The sequence below is a fragment of the Arachis stenosperma genome, chromosome 8, assembly GCF_014773155.1.
Source record: "Arachis stenosperma cultivar V10309 chromosome 8, arast.V10309.gnm1.PFL2, whole genome shotgun sequence".
NCBI lineage: Eukaryota > Viridiplantae > Streptophyta > Magnoliopsida > Fabales > Fabaceae > Arachis > Arachis stenosperma.
Genome location: NC_080384.1, coordinates 51,438,956 through 51,452,386, shown reverse-complemented (window position 1 = coordinate 51,452,386; position 13,431 = coordinate 51,438,956). Strand labels below are relative to the sequence as shown.

Below are 13,431 nucleotides of genomic sequence, written 5' to 3'. Positions count from 1 at the left end.
GAAATCGGACCCTCCAATTTGTATATTTTCCACCGTTTTAAAAAACACCAAAAATTATAATATTAAAATATATCACCATTTTTACATCCATAACTAAAAAAATTAGCCTACAAAATACAGAGAGAATAAAACCAATGAAAATCTAAAATCTCCGAGTGTCATCCATAGACCCCATAGACCATAGCTGTTTATACTTTGTACTCTTTTTCAACAATGGGTAATGACTTCGTCCAAAACCTTGAACCAAAAAGGAGAAACGCAAGTGCGTCAATCCAAAAATTGGCATGACAGACACATTTGGAATGAACACACCTGGAAGATCTCATGTCAGCAAATGGAAGGGATAATACTATAGGAAACATTTCAAGTGCACCGGGAGTACCGGTGCACCAATTGTTTTAACCGTTGATCTAAATTATAAAAAATATATATAATATATTAATTGAAATCAACGGTTAAAATAACTGGTGCACCAGTGCACTTGAAATATTTCCAATACTATAATAGTACTACGATGGCCAAAAGAATACTTTTTAAGATTTTCATAAGGTGTTTGCAAATACTTTCAGATTTCCATCAAAACAAGGTAAATAATTACAGCACACAACTCAATCAGGTAATTTGTGGCCACATGATAGAGAATTACTTATGGCAGTGGAAACAAATTCAATGTAACACACTGCTACTGATTATTGTGAATGTGAAGAAGTATATTATATCGAAACGGTAACAAAAGGAACACAATTAATTCTTGGAGAAAAGTAGTTCTTGGCAGAAAAAGGATCTACAACCATGTTCACAAAACATAATGTGAGCCACAACAATGAAGTGAACATCAAACAGGAACATCTCATGTCAATCAATAAAACAGTGCAGGAAAATTCGGGCCCTGAAATAGGTCAATCATGAATCATGATAAATCAAAACAATTTAAATTTGAAGTTCCTACAGATATTCGCCAGCCAATATAACCATTAGTGGATGCTCATTCAAAAACACAATACAAAGTTAACCAGAGTACATATAAGCATACCACAAATTTTCTGAAACATAACTATTGACGAAAGGCAAAAAAGACTACCAATAACATCAAGGTATTAAAGATAAAGTGCATATCCTAAATGCAAACTGGGAAAATTTTTTGGAAGATGGACAACAGAGAGAAGTGATTAACCAACCAAACTTCCTAAGTACATATCTGCTGCCTATTCTTCATCTGCATCTTTATTTTTCTTCTTTTTATGCTTCTTCTTCTCGCTTCTGTCAGCATCACTACCATCCTTTCCATTTTCCTCAGTATGCTTGTCCTTCTTCTTTTTCTTCTTCTCAGATTTATCTTTCTCCGGTGAAGTAGCTTCTTCCTTTTCTTTGTGTTTCTTTTTCTTCTCTTTGTCAGTTTTCTCCTCATCTGAAGATGCCACTTCATTCTCCTTATCCTTCTTCTTCTTTTTCTTCTTCTCCTTCTTCTCGACCTCAATATCCACAACATCCTCCTTCACCTTCTTAACCTTCACCTTCTCTTCCACTTCAACCTTCTCAACTTCCTCAACTTTAGCCTTCTTAGCAGTAACAGCCGCAGGGCTACCATCGGCCTCTGCAGCTTTCCTCTTTTTCCCCTCTCCATCTGCCTCAACCGAAGCAGCCATTCCGGCAATTATGCTGTCCCCACCTGTCGGCAAAACCACATTCCTCATCCACTCTTGCGGTGTCTTCTCATTCGGCTTCCCATGCTTATCAAGCTTCCCCTCTGCAATCAATTTCTTCTTCATCGAAGCCCTCGGGCCCAACCCCCATTTCCTCGGGTAGGTATCCCGATCCATAACCACTCTCTTAATCTTCGCAACCACACCATGATCACAAGTTGCCATCACCGCAGTTGTCATCTCTGCAATCCCCAACGCAATAGCCTCTCCCTTAGTCGTCATCAACACAACCTCCTCCCCAACCTCAACATCATTCTCAAACCTCAACAATCCAGGAATCATCAGCTTGGCACCATAACAAATCGCATTAACAGCCGAATCCTTAACAACAAGCCTCTTATAACTAGTCAGCAGCACTTCGAGCGGCATAACAACCCTCCTCAAATAACTCTCATCTCTATAATTATCATAAACCCACTGAGCATCCATGACATCATGCATAGTAACCATGTTATCCTTCTCCCCCATGATCCCAGACCTAACCCTCCTAAGCTCTTGCATATGGCCACCAACACCAAGAATCAAACCCAAATGAACACACATTGTCCTAACATAAGTCCCAGCCTCACAAGAAATCCAAAACACAACCAAATGCCTATCAGGATCATACTCAAGCAACTTACTCTCATAAATAGTTCTAATCCTAAGCTGCCTCTTAACGGCGGAGATAAGCGGCGGGCGCTGGAACACAGCGCCCGTCAGAGTCTCCAGAGCCCTGGCAACTCGAGTCGAGTCACCAGGGACGGCGGAGTGGAGTCGGGCGACGCACACATACTCCTTACCTGCGCCCTGCTGCGATTTCACCAACCGCGTTGCGCGGTCGATGCAGACGATCAAATTTCCGGTGACCTTAGGGTCTAGGGTTCCGCTGTGGCCGGTTTTTTCGACACGAAGGATGCGCTTGATCCAAGCGACGACCTCGTGGGAGGAAGGATTGGCGGGCTTATCGAGGTTGAGAACGCCGTATTTGAGGTAATCGGGGAGGGGGCGCTTCAACGGAGAGTAACCGGATGGGATCGGAGTGTAGTGACCTGTACGGACGTTGAGGCGGTCGTAGTTCTTGAGGAGGATTGGCCATTGTGATGTGTCGAGGGTTGGGGTGAAACTCTGCGGCTTGATCATGAAGTCAGCGGCGGTGGCGACGGTGGTGTCTGTGGTGGTGGTGGTGTCGTCATCGGTGTGCTTCTTGTTCTTCTTCTTTTTCTTCTCGGAGAGAGAATGGTCGAGCTCCGTCATGGTAGTTGGGGATTAGGGTTTTGTGGAGTGTAGGCAGAGTGAGGTGAATGAAGTGGAGGAAAGAGGTGTAGGGTTTTGGTGATGGAAATGGAGGTTTTTGTAGGGGAGAAGATACTGCTTCAGGAAACTGTTTAGGGTTTAGGGATATCATGGGCTTTTTCTTCGGCTTTAGGCCCAATAACCATTTTTCAACATACCATGTTGGGCTTATAGCCCATACTTTTTTTTTTAGGTGTTAACAAGTGAACCAACTTAAGTTTGCTGAACAATTAGCTCTCTCATTTATTTTAGTAAATGTTAAAGATTCGACTGTTATTTTATATATGCAGTAATTCATTGCTTAGTTGTATATATATTTTATATAATTCAGAAACATAAAATTAATTATAATTAAGCGATTAAGTGTTGTGGAAAAATAAAATTTCATAACCTGAAAGTGGAAATACATTTTAATCTTTAGATATATAAACTTTTTATTGGTTTTTTTTCTAGCAAAATTAGTTCTTCTAATGTGCTAGTGTGCCATTTGAATAAGTAATATGTTGGCATCCTTGTAAAACCAAGTTGTTTTAATTTGATAATAAACACCAAATATGTACGATGAATTTACCTGATTCACATAATCACTTCTATTATAGATGAGGATTATTTTAATTTAATCTAATCTAAAATAAACTAAATCTATTGACTATTCAATGTTGACTTGAAATGAATCAATTCCAACTTAATCGACTTTCATTTATTTGTATTCTATTTATCCATTACACGTACTGTTCCTTATTAATTTTGTCAAATTTTATTCTAAATTTCAATTTATATAGTTTTTATCATAAGCATGTAGAGTGCATACCTCTTTCGAGTTTATGCTGCCGAAAATAGAGGGCGAATAACTGAATAGCCAAACTCTAGATTGAAGTAAAATCTTTTGGATAAGTCAATGCAATTTATTATGAATTTTCAAGTTGAGAGAGAGAAAATTTTTCTTGTTATTTCTTAGATACGACCCAATTCAATTTAGCATGATCTTCATTATAACATTTTTTTTTGGTTCAATACTATGCATTCGAAGCTTTTAGTGTGATTCTTCCTTTTCTGCATCCAGCACGAAATTGGGAAATGCTAGAGTTACATCCCTGAAATTGGCATAAAAATAGTGCTTTAGAAAAACATTATGTATATATCTTAAAAAATTTTCATGTAACTAAAATAAATCATTATATATTTGTTTGTATTTATAGATATTAATTCATAAATTTTTTTAATTGAATAATTAATAATCAAAATAATCAAATTATTATAGTAAAATAATTAAATCTACAATAGATCAGTAATCAAATTTATTTGCAGTAGTATAATAAAAAAAATTATGATATGTCAAATACATATTTCTATATATGGTGACTAATTAATAAGTGATTTTTGGTATACAAATAATATAATTAAAATATCTAATATTATCTTAGCAAAAATAGCTTTGTTTTTAAATCAATATTTGAAGAGTCATCTCTATACATAACTACATAAGTCCAAGATAAATTTTTTTAAATTTGAAAATGTATCAAAATTAAACTATACAAAAAATAGTCAAATTCTAAAACCACTTAATTGAGCACAATTCAAAGAAGAAGAAGGAAAAAAAAGAAGAAGTCATGAGGCAATATATAATAAGTAAGTAGGGTCAGTGTTCAATTAAGATAGTTTTAGTAGTAATTGATTTACTATAAATAGATAGAGTAAAAATGTAATGAAAAGCGTAGGAGAATAGATCCTTTCAAATTTTTTTTAACTAAGAAAATAAAGTGTGATCTCTAATTCTTTAATGTTTTCTCTTTTATATTTTCTTTTGGTCTCACCCACAAGATATATGGTAAAAAATTTTACCCTCTCAAGTGAAACAAAAAATTTGAGAGGATCCATTCTCAAAATGATTGAATTAGTAATGGATATATTTCCTTTTCTTCAATTTTTTCAAAGAATTATCGCTCCCTCTTAATTCTTCCTCATTTTCTCGTTGATTAATTCTTTCCTATTCTAATTATTTTTTCCTTACACAATATGGTTTGTATTATTGACCATGTTATATGTACACTAAAATCAATTCTCAAAATCAGCCACCAGTATAAAATATGTGTTGGAATATAAATATACATTGAAAATAAATTAAACTACACATGTATTTATACACAAAAATACATTGGTGACTAATTTTAGTAGTTGATTTTGTTGTACGAATAGCATTTTTGTTGTATTATAGTATTTGAAACATACATTAGATAAGGAAGAGTCATGTTCTTGAGTAATGATGGATTCTTTTCCACATATTCCTTCCATTCTTCCAGATCAATTCTTCCATCCTCTTTTGAATCTGCTTCTACAAATGTCTGTCAACACCTCCAAGAAAATCAATCCTTATAATAGAAAAATAATTAAGATATGATTCAGGTGATCAAACTCAAGAATTGTTCAGGTAAACTTAAATCATAAAACTAAACTCAGAAATAAACTTGTAAACTCTTATGATCCTACGAGTTAACTCGAGAATTTAATAACTTCACTGGCAAGAAACAAACCTTGTCCACGATTGTTTCGACTACTTCATCAGAGAGAGTCAGATCAGATTCAACCAAAATCGCCAACACCATTTCCTTCAACTAAAAAATTTTCACAAGTTTTCCAAAGTTAAATGATTGCAGCCACTTCATTTTAAGAATACTTCAAGTTCATAATCATACACAACCATTATGTCACAAGTTCAATATTTTCTTATGTTGATTATACAGATTCCCAAACTATGTTCAAACAATTTTGTGATTACTAATTTAATTTACCTCTTCACGCTCGATGTAACCGGTGTGACGCAAATCATAGAGTTTAAATGCATCTGCAAAAAAAGAAGAAAATAAGCTAAGTCCTAAGCATGAATATGCAAATGATATTACTCTATTGTTCTGCTAAACTCAAATTTCTTAGTTCTTACATCTTATTTTGATTGCTTCAGGAGTTCTTGGATGAAAAACACTCAAGGATCGGATAAATTCTCCGAAATCAATGTGTTCGTTGCGATTGACATCGAAAAGATCAAATATCTGCAACAGAATCAATCAAATTTTCTTAAGTTCATATATGGTCATTACAATACAATTTATAGATAACACTATCAGAAATCTGTTTACTCATTATTCTTGAATTCTTATGTAAATTTTAAACATTCTGAATGAAAATGATTCATTCAATTCACTCACCCTATCCACAAAGAGATTTCTCTTATTACTGTTCCTAAAAAGAGCAAAGTGAAGCTCCTCCTGAAAAATTCATGTATTAGAAAAATAAAGAAAAAAATATAGTGTTATTAAGTACACTAAGAAATAAACATAAGAAGTTGAAAAAAAATTTGACTTAGAAACCAGATACCTTTGAAATGAATCCATCTTTTACAATTGAAGCACTTAATTTCTTGAACAACTCATACAATGATTCCACCTCACTTACACTAACTGCCCCACATAACAAATGAGTTCAAAAATCAAATTTTGACCAGATAATTATGTTGTTCATGATGAAAGGAAGCTATGTATGTATGTATCTACTCACAGGGTGTTTCAGAAGCAAGAAAAGAAAAATCTTCATGGTGAGGTCTATGCTGTGATCCTTTTGAGGGTAGTTTGGTCATATTTTGCACTGTTTGTGTATCCAGAGACTTATTTTCTGCTACCTTTGAGGGTATGCATCCCATTATTGTATCCAAAATCTTATTCCAGCTCAAAAATTTGCTCACACAAGATAACCCTATTGTGAAGTTCTTCAACCACAGCAATAATAACTAACTGCCACAATTGACACACTATATAATCAACAATGGTTATTACTTATTACAATTTACAACCAGTTTCTTGAACTAGATACTGGTTGCAAAAGACCAAAAGAGAAAAAAAGGTTCTTAATGCTTAAATGAAAGAGAAAATGCATAGAACAAAGTAGTTGTATCCTTAAACAAAACAAAAGTTTCAATTTGTCTTCAACTTGACAACCAATATTGTTCAAGGCTTATCTGTCTTCAAATATACTAGTGAAGTGCCCCGTGAGATGCACGGGTATGATAAGTATAAGAAAAAAAATTAATATTAAGATACAGTTAAATTAATTACTTAATATAAATTTTTAATATAAATTTTTTATATTAAATTATATCGCATATTTTTTTTTTAAAAAAATGCAAGAATTTATAAATAAAAATTTAAAATATAATTATAATAAATACATTATAATATAATTGTATAATAAAGTTGTGAATAAAACAATTTAATATTAAAGTCTTGTAAAAAATTTAATAATAAAATTAAAATTTTAATAAACAAATTATTACCTTAATATAACAAAAAATATTTGTTATGTCATTTACTAACAAATTTACAAAAATGTCAAAATTTTATTAATAAAAAACTACAATACAGTGCAATATAATTATCACCATATTTAGATAACAAACTTTCAAAAGTTATATTATTTGAAGATAAATGATATTATTAATGAAACTAAAAAAAGTAACATTCAAACAATCAGTAAAATTCTCTACTAAACAAAAAAGTCACACACTAAAAAAATAGTAAAATAAATATTGTTTGGATTACACTATTTAAAATTATTTTTAGATGCAAAATTACTAAAATAGATATCAACTTAAATAAATTTTTTATATTATCCTATCATTTTAATTTAGATATTTAAATAATCTTATTAATTAATTTTATAATAAAATTTATATTTATTTATTAAAATAAAAATAACACATAAAAAATTAGTAAAATATATTTTATATTAAAAATAAGAAATATAAATTATATATAAGAGTATCTAATCAAATATGTTACATTTTTTCTTAAATTTTAAGTATTAACGTAAAAATATTAATTTAGTATTTTTTTACATCATATTTTTGTTCTAATACTCTCAATAATCTTATTTTTAATATTATTTTAGAATTCAACGTTTATAATTTTATTAATACTTATGATTAATTTTTTATTTAATTTGTCTTTTCTTAATGGGATCATAATCTATATTATAAAAAAAATATAATAAAAAATTATATATACTAGAATTATAATTATAAAAAATACTAAAAATAATAAAATTAAATATTTACCTTAGTTGTGATGAAACAAATCTAAAAGTTCTTGATGATGTGTTTTATATAATATATTTTTAGTTCTTTTAGTACTTTTTTTTAATATCCCATAGGTTTTACTATTATAATTATTTATGGTTAATTTTTTGTTTAATTTATTTTACCTAATGGGATCAATAAATCATATTATAAAAAGATAATAATAAATATAATATACAAAAATTACAATTATAAAGATATATAATGTCAAATAAAAATTTAATAAAAAATAAAAATAATAAATAATAGAAAAAGAGAGCTCATATAAACAGAAATAATAAGAATTTTATAAATAATACAATAACATGTCTAAAGAATAAAATTGGTAAAGAAAAAATAAATGTTTAGTGTAAATGGCTAAAAATCCGTTAGTAAAAGGCATAAGCAAGAAATTGTTATTTCTTGTAAATGTGATTTTGAATACAAAATCACTTCTACGTTTGTTAAACAAAAAATTAACCCAACAAAAATAAGCTTTTTTCTCTTTGTACGGGTTTGCCAAACACACTATATATCGTTGTTGTGTGCTCTCTGCTTTCATAATCTCATTGCATGTTCTCTTTGTGGCGGCCACTCAATACTTTTCAGCGATATGCTCTTTTTTGTCGCTTCCTCCTTCGTATCCATCACTACAGCATTGAAAATCACCACGAACTCCACCGCACCTACTGCGACCACCACCGCCATAGCATGGTCCACCACCGTAGCAGTCGCCATCTCATCCATCGCCGCAACCCTACCACCAGCGATAGGGTTGCCTCCACTGCGATGACTCCTCTAAAAATTGGAGTCATCAGGTACAATGACATTCTCTATCTTGATGCATACACTAACTTTATAATCTCTACTTCCGACTTAAATTAGGAACAATAAGAATTATAAGAAGAAGACGAATAAGAACTACTGAAAAAGAAAAAAATATACAAAAACAGAATTAGTGAACGGAGAAAAAAGAAAAGAAATTGAAGATGAAGAAGTAGAAGTTAAGAACCAAAAAAGAGGAGGAAGAGATAAAAATGAAAACAAAAAATGGAGAGAATTCCTTTTTTAATTTTAATTTTGTATTCAAGTTTTAAAATTTTAGGCGTGTGTGTACATGTAAATTGTAAAGCAAGTTGAGAAAGGGAATAAAATATCAGATACGATCATAAAAAGTGTGGTGTAATGAAATTGGTTTGATGTTGGAGTGTAATATAAATGTCATGATGATTAAAGGCAATGAAATTTTGGTGGATAAATAGTCATAAAAAATGTGGTGTAATGAAATTAGTTTGATATAGGAATGTAATATAAAATGTGATGATGATTAAAGACATTGAAATTTTGGTAGATGAATATGTATAATAGAAATTGAAAATAAACCTGATAGATGATAGTAGGAATTTCACTATGAGAATAACCTTCTTTTCAATATATGTTATAGGATAGATTTCAAGGATTATATATATACATACAACTATTCATTATAGATAACTCATTTCACAAACCATGAAATGATTAATTATTTGGATATATCTATTTGGGTTCAGCTTTATAATAACTTGTGTGTAATATTAACCAAATGGGGTAATTTGTAAGTCAAACAATTATTGGTTAGAAGTTGTGAAATGCAATCATAACTTCCTATGCAAACGTGTAGGTGTCAGGTTCTGTAAAGGATAAATGGTCATCATTATACACATCAAATGTAATTGAAAATAAAAGAATATCAATTTATTACTTTGATGGTTCAATTATTCTACTGTGATTTTTTGAGAATTTGAATTTATCTTTTGGAGGGTGCAAGGTGTAACAATCTCAGAATGCTTTATAGTTTAAACGAGTGAAAGGTAAAACATTCAATCTTTTGCAATAATTGACCCAAAAAAAAGAAAAAAAACATTAAAAACATTAAAAAGAAAAAAGATCAAAGAACGTAAATAATGGGAATGAATTTTTTCTCCAAATTTATTTTGAATTCAAAATTTAAAATATCACTGAACTGTGGCGCACAAACCCGGAGCAATATGAGAAACGCCACGTAGGAATTCCACTATGAGCATAACCTTATTTTCAAGGAATGTTATATGATTTGCTGCGGTTTCAAAATAACTGCTGCTTTAACTTTTGGTATATTAAAAAAGTTTAAGTCTCTATAGTTTTATAAAATTTTTAATTAGAATTTTATATTTTTTTATTAATTAGGTTCTTATACTATTTTTATTTTGTAATTAGGTTATTTTCATATAAAAAATATTTAAATTAATAGAATATTTATTCAAAAAATATATGATCAAAGATTTAATTAAGTTTTTAATTATAACTAGATATCTTTAATTTATAGATAAATATTTAGTTAACTATAATATTTTTTATATTAGAGAAGATCTAATTATAAAAATAAAAATAGTGTAAGAACTAAACTGAAAAGCAAATATATATATATATATAACGAAGATATATGAGAAAAAAAAGTTAGAGTAATTCTTTTGAAAAGTTTAGACATTTGAGAGAAGTTGGACAAAAATAAAAGATAGAAAAAGACTAAAAAAAATTATATATGAAGTGATAATTGATAAAGAATATTTATATTGCAAATAGTCTCAATATATATAAATATGATAAGACTCGATGACAATTATTTTAAATTTGAAAATGAATCAAATTGTTAACTTTTTATTTTTTATTCCCTAAAAATAATGCCCCAAATATTTTTCATTAAATCTTTTATTAATAACCCTTTAGAAACAAGGAAACAATTAACAAAAGAAAGGGTTAATATATAGTCACAAAAAAAAAGAGAGAAATGGTTAATTATTTTATTGCACAAGTCTTGTGCAACTTGAATTTGATCCAATGTATTAGGTGGACTTCATTAAGTTATTAACAAGTGGTACAAAATGGACGGCTAAGATCATTCGGAGATCAATGATGGATTTTCTGCTAAGTAAAATATACAGCATACGTGTACATGTGTCCTACGTTAGATGCATTTTGAAATTTTTGTAATTATAATAATTATAATTGTTTGATTTTAATATTAACATGCTTATACTTATCTCATTAGACATGTGACAATGAATTTGTCTAATTTGTAAAGTTTTGAACACTTGTATAATAATAATAATAATAACAACAATTTTATTAATAACAACAATTTTATTGTATGGTTCTCCATCTTTAACCAAAATATTTAAAATGAAAAGCATTAAAAAGATAACTAGATTCCATTTCTCCAAACATTTTTATTCATAGGGTGGTATTTAGAAGAATAGAAATATTTTTTTTACAAAACTCCTAACTCTAATTAAATAAAGTAAACCAAAGCTTGGTGCTATGTTGTAAAGTTGATAAAGAACATGAATATTGTTTGGTTGCTCGTAAGGGTCCAAAATGTTCGGATCGAGAGCAACGACTGGAGAGGAGAAGGTATTTGGACCTGAACGCAAGTTTGGTGAGAAGAGACGTAGTCGCAATCGTCGGTAGATTGGCGGGTAAAACTACTTGCAAGATTATTTTAATGTCAAAATAAGTGTATGAATGATGAAGTCGTTAATTATAAGGATGATGTACTTTGAAGGAGTTATATCTTGTATTTGAGTGGGCCTTCTAATTCGGATTTATCCGCCTAAAAGCTTTTCTTAACTATCCACACTTTCTTCAAAAAGTGGGATAACGTGTAGGACTGTAGGTCATTTCCACACAAATGGGTCGACGATTTGTCGAGAGTCGATAACCTGCAAAGTGGATTTCCGGTTCTTGTTGGACTGGACCGAAACAAATATTTAACTAACTAGCAAGATAGGAAGATACACATACACAGATTAGAATGACGTGAATATAAGGAATTGTTAGTTATTTTATCTAGTGTAAAAAAGAAACGATCATCTTTATTATTTTTAAAGTATTTGTAAAATTTAAAGTAAATTGTAATCATTTCAATTAAAAAAAAAGGAAGATATGAAGAATATTAGATTATTCTAGTATTATTTGTAGATGCAGTGATAATATGAATAATACCATTGTGATTTCAATTCACTCTAGTGTTAGAATTCTTTTTTTATACTTAAGTAGTAAAAAGTAACACAAATTTGATTTCTAATAAGAATTCAATTTTCATGATTCAATTTAAATCAAATCACACAAAAAGTGGTCTAATTTTCAATTGTATTCTCATGAGTTATAATATTACCAAAATTATCCTCACTAAAGAGTTAGTGGTAATAGTTAAAGGACAAAATAATTATTTCAAACACACTCTACATGTTCTATTTCAATTATATTCTTTTGGTTCCTAATCAAAGAATTCTCTCCATAATTAATTCAATTCTCTCAAACATTTATTAAACTCTAACTTATTAAAAACTCCCCAATACCCTCAAAATTAACTCCATTCTTTCAACATTGTTATTTAACATACTCTTTTTTGTAGTTACTTGGTAAGTTGGAAACAAAAGAACATAATTCATGGAATATAAAATTATACACAAACTAAACAAAAAACATCCCTAATGCCATATCTTCCAAGTGATATCTCCATTCTAATTACACCAATGATGGACGCACTAATTGCTGCGGAGAACTTCTCTATAATCAAATCATCATCAAGAATAGAACATCAGCGTGTATTTCTAAAAATACAAAAATTAAATGTAAGAAGAAGAAACAAAAAGAAAGAACAAACTTGCAATATTTACCTAAGGTTCATTGGAAGCATCATGTGGACTTAAATCTACCTGTTTTTTTGGCCTCCAATGTTCTCTAGATAAAAAAAGCGCTTATCTTAAGAAGCCATTAGATTTATCAACTAAGGATCATCCTCTGCATCTAGCAACTAAACCATGAAACCAACAAAAAAATATTTCTCTATGGAATTTGTAATTTGCTTTAGCCACTTAAACAATGTTTTCAGAGCCCGTAACTCAAAATCATAACACAGTGAACGTGTAGGGAGCATTTTCATCAAACGTGTTGTGCGAGATGAGGTTCGTGACTAATTAAGCCTCAACCTGATAAAACCGGGTCATTAATCACATATTAGTCATTCGACACCATCAAAACAACAATAAATAAACAAACTGATATTTAAGAAGTTCAAAAATGTAAAAAAAAAACTTGAATGCGGCCATGAGAATTGAAAATTGCATCAGTTACAATGGCAATTAGCAATGTTCAATTTAGATGGGATAGTGCAGGACCTTAGGTGAATAACATAATTTAACTATTTTAAACTCTATATCACCTCACTTACCTTATTATCAGTCTAGACATATGATATATGTAAGTAACTTAAAGTAAGATTACAATTCTCTTTTATGTATAAAACAAATATTATAAAAGAATAGATGC

At 30.1% G+C, this 13,431-nt stretch overlaps 2 protein-coding genes across 2 annotated transcripts; both read right to left on the bottom strand.

Annotated features, from left to right (window-relative positions):
• Nucleotides 1–966: 966 nt before the first annotated feature.
• Nucleotides 967–3,019, bottom strand: LOC130945182 (H/ACA ribonucleoprotein complex subunit 4). The gene has a single exon (XM_057873890.1). The coding sequence runs from the start codon at nucleotides 2,937–2,939 to the stop codon at nucleotides 1,206–1,208; it is 1,734 nt and encodes a 577-aa protein (XP_057729873.1). The 5' UTR covers nucleotides 2,940–3,019; the 3' UTR covers nucleotides 967–1,205.
• Nucleotides 3,020–3,947: 928 nt separating this feature from the next.
• Nucleotides 3,948–6,823, bottom strand: LOC130946459 (calcineurin B-like protein 7). Its single transcript, XM_057875216.1, has 8 exons — nucleotides 6,531–6,823; nucleotides 6,351–6,433; nucleotides 6,182–6,241; nucleotides 5,917–6,025; nucleotides 5,768–5,820; nucleotides 5,510–5,590; nucleotides 5,208–5,320; nucleotides 3,948–4,072 (listed from the first exon to the last, which is right to left on the bottom strand). The coding sequence occupies exons 1-8, from the start codon at nucleotides 6,670–6,672 to the stop codon at nucleotides 4,012–4,014; spliced, it is 702 nt and encodes a 233-aa protein (XP_057731199.1). The 5' UTR covers nucleotides 6,673–6,823; the 3' UTR covers nucleotides 3,948–4,011.
• Between the last annotated feature and the right edge of the window lie 6,608 nt (nucleotides 6,824–13,431).

Coding starts and splice junctions, on each gene's coding strand:
- LOC130945182 (XM_057873890.1), bottom strand. CDS start 2,939: ATGACGGAGCTCGACCATTCTCTCTCCGAGAAGAAAAAGAAGAAGAAC.
- LOC130946459 (XM_057875216.1), bottom strand. CDS start 6,672: ATGGGATGCATACCCTCAAAGGTAGCAGAAAATAAGTCTCTGGATACA. Junction 6,026..6,181: donor GAAATCTCTTTGTGGATAGG/GTGAGTGAATTG, acceptor ATTCTGTTGCAG/ATATTTGATCTTTTCGATGT. Junction 5,821..5,916: donor TGAAGCAATCAAAATAAGAT/GTAAGAACTAAG, acceptor CTTTTTTTGCAG/ATGCATTTAAACTCTATGAT.